The sequence below is a fragment of the Nelusetta ayraudi genome, unplaced genomic scaffold (genome assembly GCF_046127955.1).
Source record: "Nelusetta ayraudi isolate G7.1 ecotype Tasmania unplaced genomic scaffold, CSIRO-AGI_Nayr_v1 ptg000067l, whole genome shotgun sequence".
NCBI lineage: Eukaryota > Metazoa > Chordata > Actinopteri > Tetraodontiformes > Monacanthidae > Nelusetta > Nelusetta ayraudi.
This window is the reverse complement of record NW_027466117.1, coordinates 215,001-238,524: the sequence shown is the minus strand read 5'-3', so window position 1 is coordinate 238,524 and position 23,524 is coordinate 215,001. Positions and strand designations below refer to the sequence as shown.

The 23,524-nt window shown below is 52.8% G+C and overlaps 3 protein-coding genes across 3 annotated transcripts; 1 reads left to right on the top strand and 2 right to left on the bottom strand.

The window, feature by feature from the left end:
- The first annotated feature begins 1,942 nt into the window (after positions 1-1,942).
- mylpfa (myosin light chain, phosphorylatable, fast skeletal muscle a) lies at positions 1,943-5,459 on the top strand. Its single transcript, XM_076041486.1, has 7 exons — positions 1,943-2,099; positions 2,455-2,553; positions 3,575-3,650; positions 3,762-3,866; positions 3,974-4,052; positions 4,143-4,191; positions 4,786-5,459. Exons 1-7 carry the CDS (start codon positions 2,097-2,099, stop codon positions 4,885-4,887), a joined length of 513 nt encoding a protein of 170 aa, XP_075897601.1. The 5' UTR covers positions 1,943-2,096; the 3' UTR covers positions 4,888-5,459.
- Positions 5,460-7,851: 2,392 nt separating this feature from the next.
- Positions 7,852-17,059, bottom strand: LOC142898501 (calpain-15-like). The gene is made up of 13 exons (XM_076041452.1): positions 16,902-17,059; positions 15,665-15,899; positions 11,725-12,721; positions 11,288-11,505; positions 10,987-11,170; positions 10,338-10,561; positions 10,101-10,226; positions 9,829-9,981; positions 9,538-9,699; positions 9,058-9,278; positions 8,793-8,920; positions 8,473-8,651; positions 7,852-8,280 (listed from the first exon to the last, which is right to left on the bottom strand). The coding sequence occupies exons 2-13, from the start codon at positions 15,841-15,843 to the stop codon at positions 8,100-8,102; spliced, it is 2,952 nt and encodes a 983-aa protein (XP_075897567.1). The 5' UTR covers positions 15,844-15,899; positions 16,902-17,059; the 3' UTR covers positions 7,852-8,099.
- A 631-nt stretch (positions 17,060-17,690) lies between these two features.
- On the bottom strand, positions 17,691-23,386 carry amdhd2 (amidohydrolase domain containing 2). Its single transcript, XM_076041446.1, has 12 exons — positions 23,089-23,386; positions 21,867-22,078; positions 21,538-21,674; positions 21,323-21,462; positions 20,995-21,049; positions 20,087-20,299; positions 19,919-20,007; positions 19,688-19,832; positions 18,840-18,953; positions 18,684-18,752; positions 18,404-18,505; positions 17,691-18,294 (listed from the first exon to the last, which is right to left on the bottom strand). The coding sequence occupies exons 2-12, from the start codon at positions 21,947-21,949 to the stop codon at positions 18,215-18,217; spliced, it is 1,227 nt and encodes a 408-aa protein (XP_075897561.1). The 5' UTR covers positions 21,950-22,078; positions 23,089-23,386; the 3' UTR covers positions 17,691-18,214.
- Between the last annotated feature and the right edge of the window lie 138 nt (positions 23,387-23,524).

Below are 23,524 nucleotides of genomic sequence, written 5' to 3'. Positions count from 1 at the left end.
GACTGAGACTGCTCTGCTCCGGAGAAGACTCCAGGACGAGGGAGGCCCGATACAGCAAAGCCTGTTTAACCAAGTGCAGTGCGGACTCTGGGAACACTTAACATGTCGTTGGAGTGAAGCCTGTGGGTGCTGTGGGCCCTGATAATATAGTCACACAGGTACGTGGGGAGTAAACCCAACCCAGTTGTCCTGAAGCACCACAGAAGAAGAAGAAGATGTTGGTCAGAGGGGGGAAACTAATGAGGGGTGGAGCCGTGAGTCATCGGTGGAAACAGCGCAGACTGCCGGCTAAAAATAACCCGGGATTAAACCAAACCAAAACAGATTATCCGGCTTTGAATCTGGACTGAATCTTGAAAAACTCCCAACAAAAAACAAAAGGAGGAGGGAAGTTTTTCCTGCGGGGGGGGGGGGCCGGAGTCTCCGTTTGTTTTGCTATTTCCATCCCTGTCAGCTGTCGCTTTTATATTCCGGGTGGGGTGGGGGGGCAAAGTAATCCCCGGGTAGACGGTGTCGGGGGGGCAAACAGGTGGGAAAGTGTTCATGGCCAAGGAGGCCAATTACCACACACACACACACACACACAGACACAGACACAGACACACACAGCAGTGGGTGGTGATGATGAGGCAGGACCGGAGCCAGAGACTAACAGGACTCCTGCTTGGCCAACGTGTCTCTTGATGTATTTTCATCCCCCCCCCAAATAAAATAGATTACACATGATAAGATATATTTTTATGTTAGAATAAGATGAACTAAAACTGAACCCGGTGTTTCACTGCATACAGACAAGCAAAGTGAAGCTGATGGAAGTCACGAGCGCAGGCGGATTTAATCAGTCTGACTCGTTCTTCAGTCTGACATCTCGACGTCTATATCTATATCTATATCCATTTCTATATCGATATGCATCAAAAATGCCATTAAGTGTATTAATACTACTGATAAGTGCTGGTGAAACCGCTGTGATGGTGTGGTGAGTGTGCACACTGACCCCAGGGGTCCAACCTGGAGAACGACACATTATTTTAGTTGTATGATGGCGAGGGCGCAGCCTGCCGAGACGAACACGTGCGTCGGTGATTTGGTGGATTTCTTCTTTGGCTAAAATTAGACCCCGGTTTAATTATTTTTCCGACGGTCCCCCCCCTCAGATATTTATGGAACCTGGAACTTTATGACGAGATGTTCCACCCGCCTCCACCCATCTGGGATTTAAAAATACGAATAAATACACTATATATGTAGAACGCAGTAAATATTTAGATTCTTCAAAGTAGCCCCCCGTTCATCTAAAGCATGTTTAGAGCGACTGGACCTGTTTTTCTTTCTTTTGCTGCATAACGACATGCATCTCCTTCATACGTTTGATGCCTTCGCGGCCTATCCGCAGTGTCTGCAGTGTCCAGTGAGGACCTGCAGTGTCAACGGTGATGAGAATGAAAGGACGAGGCTTTAAATTCCCAGGGCCCAGTGTCCACGCTGTTGACTGCTGGTGCAGATGTTTCTGAAGAGCAGTCGAGACGTCGCCTCTGATGTGAGCTCATCATCACTCAGGCTTCTGTGATGCTGCTTCACCTTCTGCTCTGTTTGGCTGCATTCAACTCCATGGATGTGGAGAATCTGGAGAAAAGCCCTCGCACGCGCTGACAAAACACCCCGAGTCTGGATGTCCAGGACCAAAAATAAAGCCCAGTTGACCAGTGGCCGGTGGTCCCGGACCTCAATGTCCTTATTAGTCCACGTGGGACTGCCAACCTTGCTGGCCGGTCCCTGGGCTATCAGGTTTACTTAATTCCAAGACTCCTGGGTCTATTTCTGATGCGCTGTAAGGCGATACGTCCAATCTGCCGCTCGGCCTCCTTCGTGCCCCCCCCCCCCCCTCCCCCCGACGCCCCCTCGCCATCATCTCGCCCCTCGGCACATCCTCTCTCCCTCTCTTTTTTATCGCTGCATCCAAACTTGAGGCTGTGGCTAAAGTTAGAGCGGCCGGCAGGGGGTATAAAAGGCGGCCGGGGGGATGTAGGCAAGGCGCGGCTTCACACTGTCCTCCGCTTCCTGATCATCCACACCTCCACCCACACCGTCTCGAGATGGTGAGTACCCAGGACGCCCTCTCCTCCACCCTGCCGACCGACGGCTCCACCTTTTCACCTGGCTGTTGTTTTGTTTTTTTTTAACAACTGAAGAAAGGGCAAGAAAAAAAAAAAAAAAAAGAGAAACGAGAGCTAAAGATGGAAACGTTGGAAACCCTTTTTCACTTTGGTTGAATTTTCATTTTTTGATGTGCGAGTTTGAAAGGCGCAGGCATGTTCTGAGCAGCTCAGCCATGTATTGTGGAAGGGAGCGTTTCAGAGGGGTTTGAACGATGATGATGATGATGATGATGAGTGACGGCGAGCCCACGAACGGAGCTCGTCCAGGAGGCTCAACTCTCGGTTTCCTCCGCAGGCACCCAAGAAGGCCAAGAGGAGGCAGGCAGCGGGAGACGGAGGCTCCTCCAATGTCTTCTCCATGTTTGAGCAGAGCCAGATCCAGGAGTACAAAGAGGTGAGGGTCCCGCCCCTTATCGTCTCCTCCAGCATCACGCCATCGCTCCGTCCCGCCTGTGGGGGGAGTCGGAGAGCAGCATCCTGTCTCTCAGGGTTCTGCTGACTTCAGAGGAGCCAGGAGTCCAGAATCTGAGTCTCAGGGGTCAGAGTTTGGTGCCGCCGCCCTGTGGATCTCTTTTCAAATTAGCTGCAGCTGCTATTTGGCTCCGCCTCCTCCCCCAGCCCTGATAATTTAATAAGCACAAGAATGTCATTAGCCGGAGCGCTGACATTTTGGACACCACCCGAACCTCCCTGAGCCGTTCCAGCTGTCACACGGCTCCTTAAGGCTCACCACTGAAGGTCAGGAGGTCAACTGGACTGTGGCGTGGACATCCGACTCGCAACACACACACACACACACACGAACAAACACACACACCTCAACACGTTTGAAGTTCTGACAGTCTGGTCAACCGATGAGTGCAGCATAAAAAACCAGGAGTGGACAGGAGGAGGAGGAGGAGGAGGAGGAGGAGGAGGAGGTCGGCGAGGTTGAGTGTTACTGTGTTTTTTCACGCGTCGCCAAGCGATGCATTCTCCCCCGAGCCGACGCTCCTCCTGCAGTAAGTGAGACCGGCGCCTTGAGAGCTGCCCGGAGGAATTCCTGATCCGATGATGAGGACCGCCGCACCGCACTCTGTGTGTGTGTGTGTTAGGAAATAGCAGCGGGCTGGGTGGTGGGGAGGGGGGGTGGGAGGGTGATGAGAGAGATTTCTAATGAGTTCAAGTTCAAGTCCAAGGGCTTATCTTGAGTTTCATAGTCATATTTTTACAGGAGGAGGGGACAGCTGATCCCCCGTCAGGACGTCCCAGGTTGTGGTGTAAGAAAAGACTCAGCCTGATGGGGGAGCAGCTGCTGCTCTAATCCACCGCTGACTGAAGAGCCTCCTCCTCCTGGGTGCAAAGACTCCTCACACTGACTCTCCTCTTACCTCCTCCTCCTCCTCCTCCTCCTCCTCCTCCTCCTCCCTCCACAGGCCTTCACAATCATCGACCAGAACAGGGACGGCATCATCAGCAAGGACGACCTCAGGGACGTGCTGGCTTCCATGGGTGAGCGTCCGCAGGCACACACACACACACACACACACACACACACACACACACACCAAACACACACACACACACACACACACTAAACCCTGTCTCACCGCCGCCCACCAGGCCAGCTGAACGTGAAGAATGAGGAGCTGGAGGCCATGATCAAGGAGGCCAGCGGCCCCATCAACTTCACCGTCTTCCTCACCATGTTTGGGGAGAAGCTGAAGGGTGAGCGCCTCCAAACCACACATCACATGACCACTTCTTTTTACACTGCCGCCTTCTGCGCTTTCTGCTGCTCGGACTTGAACCCGGTCCCTCTGTGCCCTCTCCAGGAGCCGACCCCGAGGACGTCATCCTTAGCTCCTTCAAGGTCCTGGACCCCGAGGGAACAGGAAGCATCAAGAAGGAATTGTGAGCATTTGTTCTTTTTTTGGACTTTACAAAATTCCAAATGTGGACTCAAACTCAGTGATTTGACCCCTGAACTTGTCCTCCCTCCAGCCTCGAGGAGCTCCTGACCACTCAGTGCGACAGGTTCTCCAAGGAGGAGGTAAAGTTTGACGTTCTCTGTGGAACAACAACTCCAACATCCAATCGCAGTCGAGATTTCCACTGAGTCCACTGCACACATTGTTCTCAGTAGACCGATCGCCTAGAACGTAGAGGAGCAACCAGGCGTTCCGCTGGTCCGCTGGTCCATCTTATGCTGCTGTGTTTCCATGACAGTTTTTCGCAGCCAAGATAAAAGCGATATTTCGGAAACTTCGACAAAGTACAATTGCGATTTGCAGGTGTTTCCACTGAAACGCATCAGCCGTAATTCTCGAGATTTGATGAAAATTACGTTTGCTTTTGTTTGTCTGCGTTTGTTTGCTGTCCAGGACGGTTCTTCTATTTTTCTCTTTGATGACTTGGTTAAAAATATTCCGTCTCCTCCTCCGTCCAATCATAACGCGGCCATTTCCACTGGTCAGTGAACTGGTCATGTGACCCTGGGCCGTGTGAAAAACCACCTGATGAGAGCCTCAAAACCTTTCAGCCATATTTGAGAGGTTTCTCCAGGTCATTTAGGTGTTGCTCAGTTCCAAGGGGTCCTGGGAACGCAGCGGTTGTTGACCACCTCCACCTGGCTTCTCCTCCACAGATTAAGAACATGTGGGCCGCCTTCCCCCCAGATGTCGCCGGCAACGTGGACTACAAGAACATCTGCTACGTCATCACACACGGAGAGGAGAAGGAGGAGTAAGAACGACCACGAGAGACGCAAAGATACCGTCCCTTGGACCCCGCCCCTTCCGCCCCAGCCCCACCCCCCTGCCCTGCTCCCTCCTCCAACCCTCCCTCCCTGCTTCCTCCTCGTGTGCGCCAGCAGCTCGTGCGCAAACAACAGACTCTTCACACTGCGCACGCCGAGGCACGTCGGACGTCTACGTTTGCTGATGGGGAAAATAGGGATGATTTTTAATAAAATCATCCTGCAACATCATTGAAGAAAAAAAATACTTGAAAAAATAATAATAAAAAAAAAAAAAGATCTCCTTGCGACTGTTCTCACACCTTCACTTCTGCGTCCCGGCGCCCCCCGCCAAGTACCTTCTACCTGCCTGGGCTTCACCTGAGTGGGGGGCACGAGGAGGCACGAGGACCTCATTCCTAATTTTGAAGACGTTCTCGAGAAGGTCGAGGAGCAGACGGGGGGGTGGAGACAGTCTGGAGGTTCGGGGGCGGGGTTGTCTCCTGAAAGTGATGATAACTTTTACCCCTTAAAATTATATATGTATATAAATATGTATATATATTTATATATTTATATATATATATATGTGAAAAAATAAAACAACAGACAACAACAGCCGAAGAAAAGGAGGGAAAAAGACGAAAGAAAACATTCAGATCTTCGTTTTTTTCCTTCTGTCGCTTCTGAATCAAACAAGTCCTCTGTTTTACCTTCCATGAGCTGTCTGGACCTCAGTCACCTGTCAGTCACCTGTCAGTCACCTGTCAGTCACCTGACCTTCCCTCGCTTTTCCTCTGTAACAAATAAAAAAGGGACAAACTGTGAATAAAATTTGCTTTTGTACAAGAGTGTCTCTGTCCAGTTGGCTCTGAGAGGGTCGGGCGCCACCAGTCGGTGACATCAGAGCGACAAGATCAGCCAATCAGAGAACCCCAAACTGTACTTTGTGACGGTTTTGTTCTTGCCTCACACATCATTGGCATTATTGAACTTTTTCTTGAACAACTAAAGTCTAAAAAAAAAAAAACATTCAAAATAATTGAAAATAATGACAACCTCACGCTCCGAAGAAGGCAATCCCCTTCATCAAAGCAGGAGAGAGACCCCAGGAAGGTCCACCCAAAAACAACAGGCCTCCTCCTCCACACAGCTTCTGATTGGCACCTGCTCGTCGACCTGGGAAAACAGCCGAGGTTCCCCCAGCACATAGCTGCAACATCGCTCCGGCCAGACATGATCATCACCTGTGAGGAAACACCTGATCATGCTGGAGCTTACAGTTCCCTGGGAAGAAAGGATCGAGGAAGCCAACGAGAGGAAACGATCTAAGTACCAGGAACTAGTGGAGCAGTGCCGGGCCAGGGGCTGGAGGACATTCTATGAGCCCATAGAGGTTGGCTGCAGAGGCTTTGCAGGACGCTCTCTCTGCAAAGCGCTCGGCCGTCTGGGTGTTACAGGGGCGGGCCATCCAGTCCGCAAGTGAAGCTGCAGAGGAAGCCACAGGGTGGTTGTGGCTGAAATGCGCAGATCCGTGGGTTGCTACTGGCACGCAAGTCGGGACTTGATCACCCCGGCTGGGTCGCCTGGTGGGAGGGTATCTGATGTTGCAAGACCCGAAATACCCGATGAGCCCAGGAATCACATCAGTGATGATGCTGTCCCAGTGCATCCATGAGATGTTTCCTTAACGTTCCACCGTGTTTTAACATCAATAAGTAGTGAGTGCTGAGAAAAAATCAGATGCACATTAGTAAACAATGAACCATATACCATCATGTATATATACATCATCTGCTACGACTTTCTCCAAGATGCCAAATTCCTTTAGAATTGGCTCGACCTCCTCAGCCACAACCTCACCTGTTTGAGCTTCATAGACTGCCTCAGTCCTCAAGACTTGACCTATGTTCTATGCTTCTTTCGCTCCATGTTGCCTTTGGCGATGAGCGTCGCGGTGTCCCTTACGGCCGCGACGTGACTAAGCGCGATACGTAATCACGTCACGTGACGCAAGACAATTTCCCGCCAGACCGGGAAAGGAAAGAATCATTAAGGAGAATCGATAACATCGGAGGTGTCTGGTTCCGATGGAATCGGTCAATTGGAACGGGTTCTCAATTCCCACCCCTAGTTCCCAGTGCCTTGTTGTTTTGAGGCTCTTGATGAGTCTAGAAACCTCGGTCCCAGTTATGTCACCTGGAGTAACCTTCAGAGTTGGGGCTGGTGTTTCCCAGTCAATCCTGCAGGGCATGGAAGGCGTTCCACACACCTTGCCTCCTGGTCCTCATCGCTTGGGAGTGCCCTTCATTTAGTAGCCAAAAAAAATAAAGAATTCATGATTGTTGACTATATGTTATATCATTGTATATTTATGTTGTGAGAAAAAAAAGTTTATTTCATGCAACCCAGTGACTTGAAATCCTTCCCGGGTATCCAAATGTGTAAAAGACTGCAGGGTTTCATTCAGACACTGCAAGGGTTAGGGTTAGGGTTAGGGTTAGCCCTAGGGTTAGGGTTAGGGTTAAGGTTAGGGTTAGCCCTAGGGTTAGGGTTAGGGTTAGGGTTAGCCCTAGGGTTAGGGTTAGGGTTAGCCCTAGGGTTAGGGTTAGGGATAACCCTTATTGATTTCATTGGCTCGTCAAACCGTACCGTTCACCTGCCGAACCCAACCGCAGAACAAGCCATGGCATAGGAATCGGTGATCTGGAAGCACCAACCGACCGGGTCAGGTTCTGGTTTGGTTCTGACTGAGGTTGATCGTTAGCTTAGCTAGCCCCTTAAACAAAAGACATCCAGAGGCATCAAAACGTCCTGCTACATTAATTCATAGTATTAAACATGTCCAAAGCGCTTTGTGTCACCAGGAAGTGCTGAGGCTAGGACCATTCTGAATGCACTCTATGCTTGGCTATCTTCTTTCAACTACAACAGTGAGGCAAGTGCGTAGCTTTGTCAAAAACAGGATTACTTTGTCGTTTCAAAAATGTTTCATATATTTTAGATTAAAATCAAGAGCATCAGGTACATAAAGTGCTGAGAGTCCATGTTTCCGCACGGAGAACGTGTGTTCGTTTACACAGTTGTTTGCGCGGCTGCGTCCGTGTGACGGGTGGAGGCGGTGTTAGACAGAGAAGGACCTCCATCAGCCGTCCCGACTGCCTCCACGGCTGCACGACTGACGCCGGGTCCACCTGGCCCAGACTGGATCTGGGGTCAGTGAGTCAGAGGGGGCGGGGCCGATGCAGACCCGCAGTTTCGGGGCTCAGCGCGGGACTGTGTGTGGCCGCCTTGGACGGACTCCAGTTCCCCAGGGAGGCCTGGACGGCCTTGCGGTGAGCCAGCCGGTGTGTGATGGAGAATCCGGCGTTTCCCTCCAGCTGGGACAAAACCACCAGCACCTGTCTGAGAGAGGAACCGAGCGCTGAACATATAGAAATATAACACATGAATAGGTTGATATGAATGAAATAATGAATCTTTTCCTGGCTGTGTGCCTGTTTTTGATTTTTAACGTTAATAATAAAAAAAAAACCACCCTCTGCACGTGTCTCTATATTATTGGACTGTTTAAGGTGGCGGGTGTGTTGTGAGAACCTGTGCAGAGGAGGAATGCTGTCGACCGCCTTCAGACTGCCCCGCGTCGACACCACGTTGAAGCTGTCGCTGCAGTCACATGACACGTGCAGGTGGTGCTTGGGGTGCCGGTTCTCCACCATGACGATCAGGCCGGCCCAGCCGTGGGTCAGGTAGTAGCAGGTCATCCCCTCTCGGCCCTGGGGACGTTTTTGCAAAGTGTCTCGGCAAAAGAGAAGCACAGGACTGAAGATGCAGCTGAGGATGAAGCCGAGAGAAGCTCTGGCGGTTCCTTCAGAACATTTGCAACCCTGCCGACGCTTGGACGAGACGCTCGTTACCTCGTGCCTCTCGCCTTTGGTTTCCGTCAGCTGGATGATGGCGTCGGCGACGGCGGTGTTGGAGGCAGAGACCTGCTCCACCATCACCAGCCTGGAGCTGTAGACCACCAGCGTGTATCCGGGCTTCTCTGAATGGCGCGCACACACACACACACACACACACACACACACACACACACACACACACACGTCCCCACAGAGCAGGAAACAGACAGAATCAGAATCACCCTGAGGCGTTTCCTCACTACACCACCGCAGTACCAACCTGTCCCATCGGGGGCAGCAGAGTGCCAGTGGTTGAAGGCGCAGCACAGCACGGCGTACTCTCCCGGCTCCAGCATGACGTCGCAGCCCACGAACCGCCTGACGGAGCGGCGGCTGTGTGCCAGCAGGCGGCCCAGCGTGGGCGAGCCCGAGTCGTCGTACGACACCCGGAACACCAGCACGCACAGATCCAGCAGGTGGCTGTCGGCCGTGTCCCACCGCCTGCACGGGGGGGGGGGCGGCAGCACAAACACACAAATGACTGTTGCGCCGGTCTCCAGCAGCGCAGCCACCGATCCGATGGTGTTCCATTCATTTTTTAAATTCCAGAAAATAAAGCAAAACTTTGAAAAAAAAAATCAATGTGCCTGAAACTCGACTTGAGCAGCAGTAAATGACGGCTGGCACTGTCGGCCAATCAGGCCAGGCCATGGGGGGGGGGGGGGGACAGAGGCCTGATTGGCCGTCACTGCGGTCTCACCTGCTGCCCTGCTGGAACAGGGCCAACTCCACGGCGGTTCTCTCCAGCACGGTGATGGACACCAGCGTCACCGGGCTGTCAGCGCCGCGGGGGAAGAGGCCGGCCACCCGAACCTCCTGCCAGTCCGGGTGGATCTTGCAGATGTCCACCGAGTCAAAGTACCTGCCCGGGGTCACGGCCACACTCATTCAAGTCCTCATTTTAGTCAACACGAGCCAAAAACACTTCCTGCCTCTGGGATCCTAGCAGTGATTAGCTTGTCAAAACGTGAACATCTTGCAAGTGATCCACCTGATGAAGTCCCAAAAGTCCATCCAGAACAGGCCATCCTCGGCCCGCTGAGCGCACAGCTCCCTCTTCAGGTTGGGAGGCCAGCTGGGCCAGTTGTCGGACCAGGGTCCGGTCCAGGAGAAGCGACCCCACGGGTTCCTGAGCTGCAGCAGCCTGAGGGCAGGAGGACAGGGAGAGAAGAAGAAGAAGAAGACCTGAGAGCACAAGAGGACTTCCTGTACTGCGGATCGGCTTTGTACCGTTGACTGGACTGGACTGGATTAAACTCTCACCTGTGTCCGTTGATGGCCCTCACGTCCAGGACAGAGTAGGCGTGGCGAGGTCGCAACCCCAGCGACTCGTACTCAGAGTCGTCCACCTTCATGTTCCCGCCTCCGCACGACGCCCCCATCAGGAAACTGCAGGTGGGGGCGGGAGGCGCGCAAAACAAGTGGGTGAGTTCATGAGGACGAGATCAACGGGTTTTGACCCAAGAGACCCAGAGAGACGCAGAGCCCTGCTCTCCTGACCCGGCTTCTTTGGAGCTCAGCATCTTGGCCCAGATGAGGTCCGTGTCCACGACGTCCTCCTTGGGGTTGGTGGTGCTGAGCTGGAGGGCCAACGACTCGCAGGGGGCCCCCGTCAGCGTGGCCAGGCCCTCGATGGCGCGGCCCGCCTGCAGCGCAAAGTAGGAGCTGTGGAGTTTAGCCAGCGCCTTCTCAATCAGAGGAACCCAGAGCTGCTTCCGCTGGGCCTGCAGGGGGAGGGCGGAGCAGAGACACGGTTTCAAATTCTCGACTCTGACTTTAAGAGTCGTTTGGAATTGTCTTTAAGTTTTTCCTGTATTTTGTCTTTGGAGTGCTGGAGGAGCTGAATGTCAGAAAGCTTGACGTCTTCCACAACAGCTGCTTGCGTCAAATCAGCAACGCCTTTGGCCAAACATCTCAGATCTCAAACAAATAACTTTATAAGAAGACAGGCAGTTTGAGGAGGCCCAGTGAAAGGCTTCCCAAAGTTGCTTTGAGAAGGACCCCGATTGGGACAAGAAAGACAGGGATACCAAGGAACCCCTGGTGGAGGACAGTGATGATGGAGCTGAAGGTCTTTCCTGGACGAAGAGGGTACGTCAGTCAAGTATGAATCACCCAGAACCTCCAGCTGGGTCCAGCCAGGCCTCACCTGGGAGAAGAGCAGGTGTCCGTTCTCGTCGCAGGGCAGCATGTCGTCCACCAGCACCGTGGTCCACGAGCCGTCCTTGCACAGACGCACCTGATAGGCTCCCTCGGGGCAGAGTGAGCGGGTCACCATCACCATCTCCACCAGCTCGGGACGCTCGGCCAGGACGGCCAGGGCGCTCAGGAACCTGCCCTCAAAGAAAGAAACCACAGAAGAAGAAAAGAACAAAAACAAAACAACAAAGGTTGCAGCCGGGCTGCAGGACCTCCCCGATCTCTCTCTCCTGCAGGGGGCGTTGGCTCACCAGCAGTTACCCAGAAGCCCCTGCAGGATGTCGGAGGGCCGCGGCGTGCGGAAGACGCTCCACTTGACGGCGGCGCGCTCCCTGCCGTTGCCGCTGCAGCAGCTGATGTCGTGTGGGCGGAGCCACCTCTTGACCCGGTGCTGGACGCTGTCGTCGCCCGGGAAGCCCACCGACTCGGCGCCGGGCGGGAAGCTGTCGTCCACGAAGGTCACGGCGTTCTGGAGGACGTTTGGGGGGGGGGGGGGGGGGGGGTTAGCAACAGACGACAAGAACAACAGCGGCTTTCAGCGGCGGTGTTACTCTGGTGTTACGCTGGTGTTACTCTGGTGTTACTCTGGTGTTATGCTGTGTATATATATATATATATATATACACACACATATATATATACATTGGCAAGAGGTTTCATTGGCCCTCCTTGCTGGAGCTGCACTGACCTGCCTGCAGAAGCTGATGATGTTCTCCCACAGCTCTTTGGCCTCGCCCTCGTCGCTCTGCCGCAGCGCCTCTCCCAGCATGCTCTCCTTCCTCCTGGGGGAGGTGGCGGGTCCAAGCGGCGCCCCCTGCTGCCGGGGGGTGTGGCAGGCCAGGCAGTGCTCCGACTGGGCCCGGTTGATGAGCGTGCAGGCGGGGCAGGCCCAGTCGGCCGGGCAGCGGGCGCCTGGAGACAGCGGCGACAGCTCCTCCTTCAGGACGCTGAGGCGCCTGCAGGTCAGAAGCTCCGCGGGATTGGCCGGCGCAGGGGAAACGGCGAGCGTGGAGGGGGAGGGGCTGAGGGAGGTGGGCCTGAGGCCGACATCAGGCGGAGGGACCTCCCGCCGGCTGCAGGGGAGCGGGACATTCTGGGCCGAGGCGCCCAACTCCGAGGAGTTCTGGAACGAAGCCTCTGAGGTCGACACGGATGGGGACAGAGCTCCCCCTGCTGGCTCGGCCGAGCGCGTCCCTGTCGACCCGGCGTCGACCTCGGGCACCAGCAGGGCCTCGGCGGGGATCTGGGGGAGGGAGAGCTTTCGCGGGCCGCCGCAGGCCGAGCAGGACATGGAGGTGGGCGTGTTCTGCAGGGTGCAGCGGGTGCAGTCCCAGGTCGGTGCGCCGTCCGGATCGCCCTCCAGACGGCGCTGGAGGCCCGACGGCTCAGTCCGGGACGACCTGAGGGGACCCGAGCAGCTGTTGGAGCGCTGGGGGCGGAGCTGAGGGCGGAGCTGAGGGCGGAGCTGCTCTAGTCCAGCGTAGCTGCACAGCGAGCAGACCTGGCAGTGGGAGGGGTTGGCCAGCGTGCAGCGTGGGCAGGACCAGCTGGACCCGCCGGGGGCCCCCGTCCGGCGCCGAGGAGCCTCACAGATGGAGCAGCGGGGGGCACCGGCTGCGTTGAGGAAGGTGCAGCAGCCGCAGGGCCACTGGCTGCGCTGCAGGGGCATCGAGCCGGAGGAGAAACTGCAGGGGAGAGAGGACACGTCAAGGTCGGAGAGGATAGAGGAGCACCTTGACCTTCAGTGACCTTGACACCGCTCACACTGAGAACCCAGATGGATCAAAACTGTGCAGCTCGTTGCAGCAGGCGCAGCAGGCGCAGCTGGCGGGACTGCAGCTGAACCTGCTGCTCAGCCAGTGACGCAGGACCAGGAGGAGACACAGCAGACTGGGAGAGTCTTAACTTCATCACATAGTTTTAATCTCTGTTGCTTCTGCTGCTGCAGCTGCAGCTGTCACTGTTGCTGCTGCTACTGTTGCTGCTGTCACTGTTGCTGCTGCTGCTTCTGCTGCTGCTGCAGCTGCAGCTGTCACTGTTGCTGCTGCTACTGTTGCTGCTGTCACTGTTGCTGCTGCTGCTGCTGCTGCAGCTGCAGCTGCAGCTGTCACTGTTGCTGCTGCTGCTGCTACTGCTGTTACTGTCACTGCTGTTGTCACTGTTGCTGCTGCTGCTGCTGCTGTCACTGTTGCTGCTGCTGCTGCTACTGCTGTCACTGTCACTGCTGTTGTCACTGTTGCTGCTGCTGCTGCTGCTACTGTTGCTGATACTGCTGCTGCTGCTGCTGCTGCTGTCACTGTCACTGCTGTTGTCACTGTTGCTGCTGCTGCTGCTGCTACTGTTGCTGATACTGCTGCTGCTGCTGCTACTGTTGCTGCTACTGCTGCTGCTGCTGCTGCTGCTGTCACTGTCACTGCTGTTGTCACTGTTGCTGCTGCTGCTGCTGCTACTGTTGCTGATACTGCTGCTGTTGCTGATACTGCTGCTGCTGCTGCAGCTGTCACTGTTGCTGCTACTGCTACTATTGCTGCTGCTGCTGCTGCTGCTACTGACTCTCACACACTCACAAGTTGTTTATTTTTGCCGCCAGGCGGGAAAAGTCACACTGTCATGTGGCCCCAAGTGCACTTCCACGCTGCACTTTGCCAACATGAAATCAACCACAAAAAACAGCGCCCTCTGCTGGGGAATGTCGGCAGAGTTATGGCAAAGTGAAGATAGTTTGAAAACTTGAATCACAGCAGATCATCCACCACAACAGTTACTTTAATGTGCATCCAAAATAAAAGGGGTTTTATTGTTGTTATTATTGCCAGTAGCAGCAGCATTAATCCTGCTCCCTATTGAATACAAGTGATATTTTATTTAGTGATCAATTCCTGAAGGTAAACTGTGTCCCAGCCTGCAGAAAGATGGACAAAATGTCATGTTAATAAATATTGAAATAAATGAAATATTAATATTTAATATCCTTTTGGAAACCTAAAGCTTTCTCCATTTTCACACGCCAGCCGGTCCTAATGGACCTGCCGTCCCACAACAGCCTGAGCAGGTCGTCTGTCTGCAGCAGCGTCATTGGGGACGTCCCCAGTTTCATTTCCTGTCAGACAGACAGTAACTCGACTCCCGGAGACAAGAGCGCGCAGAAAAAACACTGGTCTGAGACGCAGTAATGATGAATTATTAAGGAGATGTGAAGCAAACTGGTGGGCGGCTGAGGGGTTTTATACTCAATTGAAACAAATTCGTGAAAAATTAAAGGCTGCGCAAGTGCGGAATATGAATGAAGCGTCAGCGCCGTCACTTGCAAGTCCCATGGTTCTCGGCACACGAACACCAGGAAGTGATTCAGTCGAGAAGGAAGTGAGCCAGTGAGTCAGTGAGTCAGTGAGTCAGCTCACCACAGAACTCAGCTTCAGAGCAATTTCACTAATCCAGAACTCATCAAGGCAGTGAGACCACAAGACTTCCTGCTTCCATCCCAACTAAGCCCCGCCCACAGCGACTGCCTAAGATCTGCTCTGATTGGCCAGGTCTCATCCAGAGGGAAACGACGCAGGAGGGAGCTTTTGAAAGATGCAGCCGGAAGACATCGGACGGACAGTGCGTTTGCATGTTCAGCACTTCCTGGTGTGCTGGTCATGTGACCCTGCAGCTCGGCCTCAGACTGGAGGAGGTCTGGCCGCCGGTCGTCAGCCACAGGGGTCGGATGGATGACCTCTGCAGCAGCTTCCTGCTGATAATTGAGTGGCTGAGACTCGCAGGGATCCGGAGCGGCTCGGCCCGACAGCTGGCCGCCGGCAGCTTGCGTTTCCCGAGCGGAGCCGCTCAGGCGCCGCTCGCCCACTGAGATAAACAGGCCAATTAGTGCGCTGCAGCTAGTGGGCGGAGCCAGGAGCCTCGCGGCCAATCGCTGATGAGGGTGAAGTCGCTGCTGAAAATGTCGCCGCTCGTCCCTGCAGGTGGTGGCAGTTTTGTGTGTGTGTGTGTGTGTGTGTGTGCAACCAAGAGAGGCATGATACTGCTAACACACACACACACAAACACACACACACACACACTGCTCAGAAAGCTCCTGGCTAGAGATGCACACACATCACTGGTCAATTTTCTGCTGCTTTGAATTTGAGGATCTTTCCAAACGGGGCAGAGATATTTTTTCTCTTTTGAAAAATAAATAATTTTCTTGGACTCCGCCGCTCTGACTGGACCAGCTTACAACAGCTGCAGGCGGGAAGCGGACCGTGGGCCACCCCGGGGTGAGTGGCAGAGGTGGGTGGAGTTTAACCAAGGTGTTTCCACAGCCAATCAGCAGCAGAGAAAAGCCTTCAGGGCCTTCGGTGCCTTGCTCTTTGATTTCTTTTCCTTCTGCTGAGGAAATGTTTTCCAGCTGTGATCAAACTGACCGGCTGACAGACAGAATTCCACTCTGGCAGCCTTTACACTGCAGCGTCCAGCTGAGCTGAACTCAACCAGAGATCTTTGCAGGAGAAAAGCACAAAAATAAAACAAGAGTGCATGGAACGAATCAGGTCAACACTTGTTTTTATCCAGCGCTGGGAAAGAGATTCTCAGCAAATGAATACAGAAATAAATGAATGAATGAATAAAAAAATCCCCTCCCTCACCTGCGCTCTCGGTGCCTGCCGGCTCTGGGCAGCGGCCGGGGGATGGAGGCGCTCTGGCTGCTCCTCAGACAGCCCATGACGGGCGACGGCGGCAGGGCGGAGCCTCGCACCGCCGCCGTCGCCTCCGCGTCGCCTCCGTCCGCCTCCTCAGCATGCAGGGAGGAGCTGGAGCCTCCCATGACGCACCTGGCTCAGGTCTCAGGGCGGCGCAGGGGAAAAAGCAACCTTCTGAAACCTAAAAAAGAGCTGGACAGCGTTAGAGTTCATTGTCTTAATCAATTAATTAATTGATTTATTATTATCATTATTATTATTATCATTATTATTATTATCATTATTATTTCTCCAGAATAATTGTTTTCTCTCTTTTCTTCAGAAGGTAACGAAAACTAAAATAAAGTCACACGTGTGTCTAGCAGACTTGACAACAGCAACAGCAGGTATCAAGATCGAGAAAACACAATCAAGACGTGGAGCCTAAATTTCATTTCACAAAAAAAAAACAAGAGACGTTTACACATCACAGAAGACAGCCGACCGAGCAGCAGCAGCAGCAGCAGCAGCAGCAGCAGCAGCAGCAGCAGCGAAGCCGAGGACTTCCTGGGCTTCACTTTGCAACGTGAAGGACGTTCCAACTTCACTTTGTCTCCAGACAGACAGACAGACAGACAGACAGACAGACAGACAGACAGACGTCCTGCACTGAGTGCTGACAGACAGCAGACATCAGTCGTGTTCTGCTCTGTCGGCCTCCAGGAAGCCTCGGCTGCTCGGCTCCAGTTGTCCTTGAACAAGGACCTGAGCACACTTGTGTGTGTGTGTGTGTGTGTGTGTGTGTGTGTGTGTGTGTGTGTGTGTGTGTGTGTGTGTGTCAGACATATAACGACACACTCATCCAGGATCTTTTCAATACCGACTCTTCACTACCTTAACGCCTCCCAATTTGATAAACAAAAACAAAAACATTTTTTTTTTTTCTATTGACAATTCTAAAACATACAAAGTGCGCCAAACTTAAAGTGAACAATCTTGCCAGTGTGCACAGTGTGCAGGACAAAAACCCTCCTGATCTCGGCGCTGCTGCATCCTGCTGCTGCTGCTGCTGCTGAAGTTCCCGCTGACTTCAGGTGAACCTGCTGCACCTGCAGGCGGAACAGCTGGCGGCGGCGGCGGCCAGCAGGAGCAGCGTGAGGAGCTTTTGCAGAAGAACCCGACCGGAAACAGAACCGCCACTGACCTGAGCGCCAGAGTCCAGACGCGGTGCGACAAGGAGAGAAATGCTGCAGCCTGCCACCTCCTGCTCGCATCCTCCCTCATCTCTCAGCCCCGAACAGCGCCGTCACCTCCTCCTGCTCCTCCTCCTTGTCCTCCTCTCAGCAGCGCCGCCAAGCTGCGAGTGACACGTCGCACTTCCTGTCGAGGATTTCTGAAATAAGGTGTCAACAGAAACACAAATGATTCGCTATCGCACCAGCTGCGCTATTATTTTGATACGACATCCGTTTCCCTCCACTGCCTGCGGTGGCTAATGCTAACTAGCTTGACCGAGTCCTGGTTCGGCTGCTGCGGGCAGTCAGCAGCTCTTCTCTCTCACTCTGCGGGGACATTTTCCGGACGGGATTCGTGTATTTGACGGGCAGCTAAGCTTCGTCCTGTCGGGCAACATCTGCGGTGATTAAAAAGACACGGAGACCATCAAATCATCACAACGCAACTCGGGTTTTACACCGGAAGCAAGACCAGGCGCACAAACGGACAGGTTTTTAAGTTTCCCACAAAAAGCCGTCTCTAGATTTCATTGATATATTTCTCAGCATCCTGTCTCACTCATCTTTTATTGGACCTCTTTTTTTTTTTTTTTTTTTTTTTAACATTCGATAATTGATTCTACGGCAGTTAAATAAAGCTAGCACACTTGCTAATGCCAAGGCTAATTCCTCACATAAACACTGTTATGCGGTTATTGTTTGTTAAGAAGACTTAAAAAAAAATTTGGCAATGAAAGAAAAACTCAAAAAATACAAAGTAAAATCAGTAAAAAATACTTTATTGGCGTGAAATTTAGTTGTCTGCAAAGACTTTTCCCAGTAGAAATGATTTGGAAAGTCGTGCAAAACTTGACAAAGACGTTGAAATACTGAACATTCAATTTAGAAATTTCAGACAAAGAATAACAGAAAAACAAACAAAACAATAAAATTCACCAATGGTGCTCTCATCAAAGGACACTTGTTTTATAAGCCTTGACAGGCAGCAAATGAAATGACTGACACACTAGACATCAGAATCAAAAGTATCACAGCTCAAATCTAATATGATAAGAGCACTTGAAGCCTGTCAAACTGATTATATTTGGTTTAAAAATATATATTTATTTCAACAAAAAAAATCAAAGTACTGTGTCGTGTCACACAGAATTGATTTGGTTTTGGATTAGAGTTTCATTGTTTGAATATGTGTTAAAATAAATGCATTTTTGTAAGCTTTGTGCTTCCAAAGTTTAACACATTCCCTATAAAGCACAGGAGTTCAGGCTCCGCCCCTCTTCTTCTACGACGCCTTCCTCCAGACCTCCTCTCCAGCGATGTAGGTGGCTTGGATGTCGAGGTTGTTGTTGAGCAGAACCAGGTCTGGAGTGTGACAGTGCAAAGAGAAAGAAAACATTTTACAGTCGCCACAGTTTGCTGCACCAGGGAGACCCCTGACCCCTGACCCGAGACAGCGGAGGACGACTCTGACCTGCATCTGATCCAAAGTCCAGGGTGCCCTTCCTGCGGGTGATGCCCAGGAGCTGAGCAGGGTGGAGGGAGGCGGCTTCCAGAGCTTCCTCCACACTGCAGCCTGGCTCACACACACACACACACACACACACACACACACACACACACACACACACACACACACACACACACACACACACACACACACACACACACACACACACACACACACACACGGTCAGAGGTTTGCTGCCGTCTTGGCTCCATGCGTTATCGTGGAGAACCTTTTGTCAACTCACCTGCAGCCTGTCGCAAGTGTCGCACACACATGTCCATGGTGGCGACGCTGCCGCTCAGGGTGTTAGTGCCTGAAACCCACACAGTGTGAGGATAGGAGTAGGAAGTAGGAGGCTTCTAATGCTGCTGGTCCTCTTTCTAAAGTCACACACACACACCTGCCACGTAGACGTGGAGACCCTGGATATCGATGTCCTGCTGGCCCAGACCCAGAGTGGTACGCTGAGCAGTAAGACCCATCGCCATGATGGCGTCAGTCACCAGCACCAAACCTGCCAACACACACACACACACACACACACACACACACACACACACACACACACACACACACACACACACACACACACACACACACACACACACACACACACACACAGGAAACAGTGAGGAAGTGAAGAGGAAGCAGCATCAACGCCAGGCGGTGGCGCTCTCCCGCTAAAAAGAAAACCACAGCCTATGAAGCTGCAGGGCAGGCTACGGCTAAAGAGGCTAACAGATCATGTGATCAGGCTAAAGCGCTGACGAGTTGACAGTAGGCTGAAGGTAAACAGATGAGCCGCCAGGTGATTCATTGCGGTTGGCCAGGATTGTGGCCCCTCCCAAACCAAAACCTACTTTGTCTGCTGTGATTTAGCGTGGAAAGAAAGTAAAGTAGAGGTGGAGGGGATTAGAGACGGTGCCGCACCAGACATCCTGTTCTATTTTTACGGCTTCCCTGCGAGAAATCCCCAAAAGACCAGAAAGGAAAGAAAAAAAAGCACCATCTGTTTCAGCCAGCGATGATGATACGGTTTAGTGGGAAAACTTTCCCGCCGGGGGAGGGGTGGGGGGTATGGGTGGGGGGTGGGACCGCTCCCAAAGAAAACCCCACAACATAACACGACACGACACGACACGACACGACACGACAACCGGCGCAGAAAACCATGCGGTGTCTGCAGCCGATCGACCCTCTGCTGCCGTGCGGCTGGATGTGGCTCAAAGTGGAACTGCAGCTCCTGACCTGCGGCGTGGGCGCGGTGGGCGATGCGCAGGGCGGCCGGGTTGGTGTGCACGCCGTCGGCGATCATCCCGTAGTAGACGGTGCGGCCGGCGGGGATCTGGTCGCTGGTCAGCAGACCCACGATGCCCGGGTCCCGGTGGTGGAACTGGATCAGGGAGACAGGAAGACCAGACCTGACGGGAGGAACTTCCTGTAGGAGGAAGGGCGGGAGGGGTGGGCGGGGGAACTCACCGGCAGCATGGCGTTGAAGAGGTGGGTGATGAAGGTCGCCCCCTGCTGGACAGCCTCCTCGGCCTGGGTCAGGTTGGCCTTGGAGTGACCTTGATGGTGGAAGCTCCAGAGTGAGGAACATCATCTCCAAGCCCAGCAGGTGGTGAGACAGGAGGAGGCGGGACTCACCCAGCGACACGGTGATGCCCCTGCTGGCCAGCTCGGCCACCACCGCCGGGCTGTTGTCCAACTCTGGAGCCAGAGTCACGATGGAGATGTTGTCCAGGCTGCCATAGACCTCCATCAGCTCCTCCACGCCGCCGCGGCCGAAGGTGCGGATGAACTTCTCCTGGTGGGCTCCATTCTTGTCGACGTTGATGAAGGGACCCTCCAGGTGGCACCCTGCAGCCCAAAACATCAACACAAGTTGACAGCGGTGCACCAACAGTGATTCCCTCTGGAGTCATTCGACTCCCTCCATTTATCTGAGTGACTCTGATTCCCCCGATTCCCCTGAACCCTCCGATTCTTGATTCCTCCGATCCACTCTAGTTCTTTAGGTTCTGATGCCACAGTTTCTCCTCCCTGCTGAGGGCAGAGGGAGGAGAAACCGACGTACAAAACAAACAAAAACAGAGCTGTGGCAGCTTGGGGGGGGGGGGGGGGTGATGATGGTGTGTGTGTGTGTGTGTGTGTGTGTGTGTGCCCCAAAGCCTCAGGAACCTTCTCCTGCAGGTCCCAGTTGGGTTTAGCTTTATCAATGCCATTTCAACAGTAAAATCCAGTTGATAGGAATGTGTTTTGGTAAGCTCACAAGTGTCACAAGTGAATGACAACGCAATATAACAAGACAGTCAGCCAGAAGGCAGAGAGCGACGACGCTGAACACAGAGGAAGGTACGTGGTCTCCAGAGGAAAGTGCAAAGTGATGGAGATCAGGACACGAAGTGAACAATAAAGTTCCAGTTCTCAGAGGCGGAGTTCAACTCCTCCTGATTCTGTCGTGGAGTTTCGTTCAGACCGAAGTCAGCACGTTTGTGTGTGTTGATCTCACGCGAGTCGTGACAAAGGGACTCTGATAAAGCGGTTGTCCTCACCCAGAACTCCGGCTCCGTGAGGACCTCCGTCGCTGACTTTGATCTGAGGCAGAACCTGCGAGAGAGACGCAAACAACCCTGAGCTCCATGTTTGTCAGATTGATCCTGTCGCTGCAGTCAGTCAACGACGACAACAAGAGTAAAAAAAAAAAATCAACCGGTGAGGAAGAGCAGACTGGATGCTAAGAGCAGTGTGTCATGTGACCTCGGGGGCGATGATGAACTGCAGGACTTTTCTTCTTCTTCTTCTTCTTCTTCTTCTTTAAAAAAACATGTTTCTGAGGGTTTGTGCAGACAGAGGCCCAGTTCGGACCCAGGGCTGCAGTACCTTGTGGTAAACATCAGGGGGCGATGAGACCAGCGTGGGGCAGAAGGACGTGACGCCGTGCTGCAGAATCTTTTTGGACACGTCAGAAACTCCCTCGGCCACTTTGTCAGACGGCTGCGAGAAATCCACCCCGAAGCCACCTGAGTGAGAGAGAAGGTGAGCTGATGGACGGGTGCCCTGTGTGTGTGTGTGTGTGTGTGTGTGTGTGTGTGTACCATTGATCTGAACGTCGATGAAGCCCGGAGCGATGATGCTGCCTTCACAGTCCACACGCCGGTCGGCGGAACCCTGCTCATCGAAGAAGAGCTTCTCTGGATCCAAGATCCTCCCGTCACGCACCCACAGGTCCTCCCTGACACACACACACACACACACACACACACACACACACACACACACACACACACACACACACACACACACACACACACACACACACACACGGTTACAATACAATCCTTCCTCATCATCACTACCGTTTGGTGTGTGTGTGTGTGTGTGTGTGTGTGTGTGTGTGTGTGTGTGTGTGTGTGTGTGCGTGCACCTCTGCAGCTGGTGGTCTCTCAGTATCCTGCAGTTGGTGAACTGCAGGATGGGAGCGTCCGACACGGATCTGTTGGACGGCATGCTGCCTGCAAAGCTGCTGCTGCTGCTGCTGCCGAGTGGAGACTCCGCCCCTCTCTGTGGCCAGGTGAGTGGAGACTCCGCCCCTGAACCCTGAGGGTCGTCAACCAGATCAAGTAGGTGATGAACTCACTGCGGAGGGAGACGTGAAGGCGTTGACGTCATCACTATAACAATGCAACATAGTACATTAAAATGTTATATACATATATATATATATGCATATATATATATTGTTATAGTAGTATAATCAATTTTCCCTGGAGTTCCTGAAATATTGTGATGTACGCTGAGCAGCTGTACTGACTGACTGCTGTGCTACCAGTGTGGGCAGCACCAGCTGACTGACCTCTGTTGACCCCTTGCCCTGCTCCCTATGTATATGTTGATATCCTTAGTGCATCTTCATGTGACTGCTGCCGCAGCAGTTCCAGTGCATCTTAGTGAAACCAGAAGGGAAAGCTGAGGAACAATCAGCTGATCTGCTGATAAGCCGGGGGTTCAGCAGCCTGAACCCACCTCAGCTTGATCAGCACAAACCAATCAAGTCACAATGCAGTGAAGAGGATGAAGTCGAGAGAAAGAAAAAATAAAATAAAATAAAATAGAAACATAAAGACAGAATGCAGTGTCAGTAGTCATGAGGATGAAAGAAAAGACATTCAGTTCATCGGCTGGGTCCAAACTGTTGACTGGTAGTGTGTGAATATATTTAAATACATACATGTACATGTAATGTACAAACATAATTATGAGATATTAAAAGACTATGTATGGAGATATCATGGGATTATATGACATATTTTTTTTATACATCACAAGATTATACTTTAAAATTGAAGCAGTCTGTGTGGCTCAGGATAATGATCAAATCAGGGGGGGAGGAGTCAATAAGTATTGACTTCTTCCTGCTGCTTTTTCAACACTTTCGAGAGATTATTTTATTATCATTATTTTTGTTTTCTACTATGTTATTTTGTTTTATTTCTAAGTTCAAAATAAAGATTTTCATTTCATTTCAATAAACACCAGGCTCTATTGGCTGGATGTGGAGGGAGGGGGGCGTTCCGAACCTCATGCCAGACTCCCTGCACGGAAGCGGACACCCCGCACTGCCCACCCTCCAGCTCGGCAGCACAAACCTCGGTGACGGTGTCAGGTCTCCCGGCTGGGTCGGCGGGCGAACCTCCACAGTTCGGCAGCAGCCGAACACTCTGGCCGGGTCGGACTGGACCGGAACTCCAGCGTCGATCCTCTTCCTCTTGGAGAAAGAGGCGCAGCTTGAAGCGAAGAGTTCGGTGCAGGAGGAAACTGGATCCGCTGATCTCGAACCGGATCCCGGTGTTGGGTCGCTGCTCCGAGTCCTCACACAAACACACACACACACAGGGAGAGACACAAACACACAGCTGCGGAAGACTGCACGGGGCCATATATCTATGCACGGGAAGCGGATGTCATGTGACCGCGCTGCAGGTCAGCTGATCAAAACACAAAGCCCCTCCACTTCGGTGACGCCCACCGGAAGTTGATGTGCAGCTCGGTACATTGGAAACAAAACTTGTGTGAGTGTCAGGA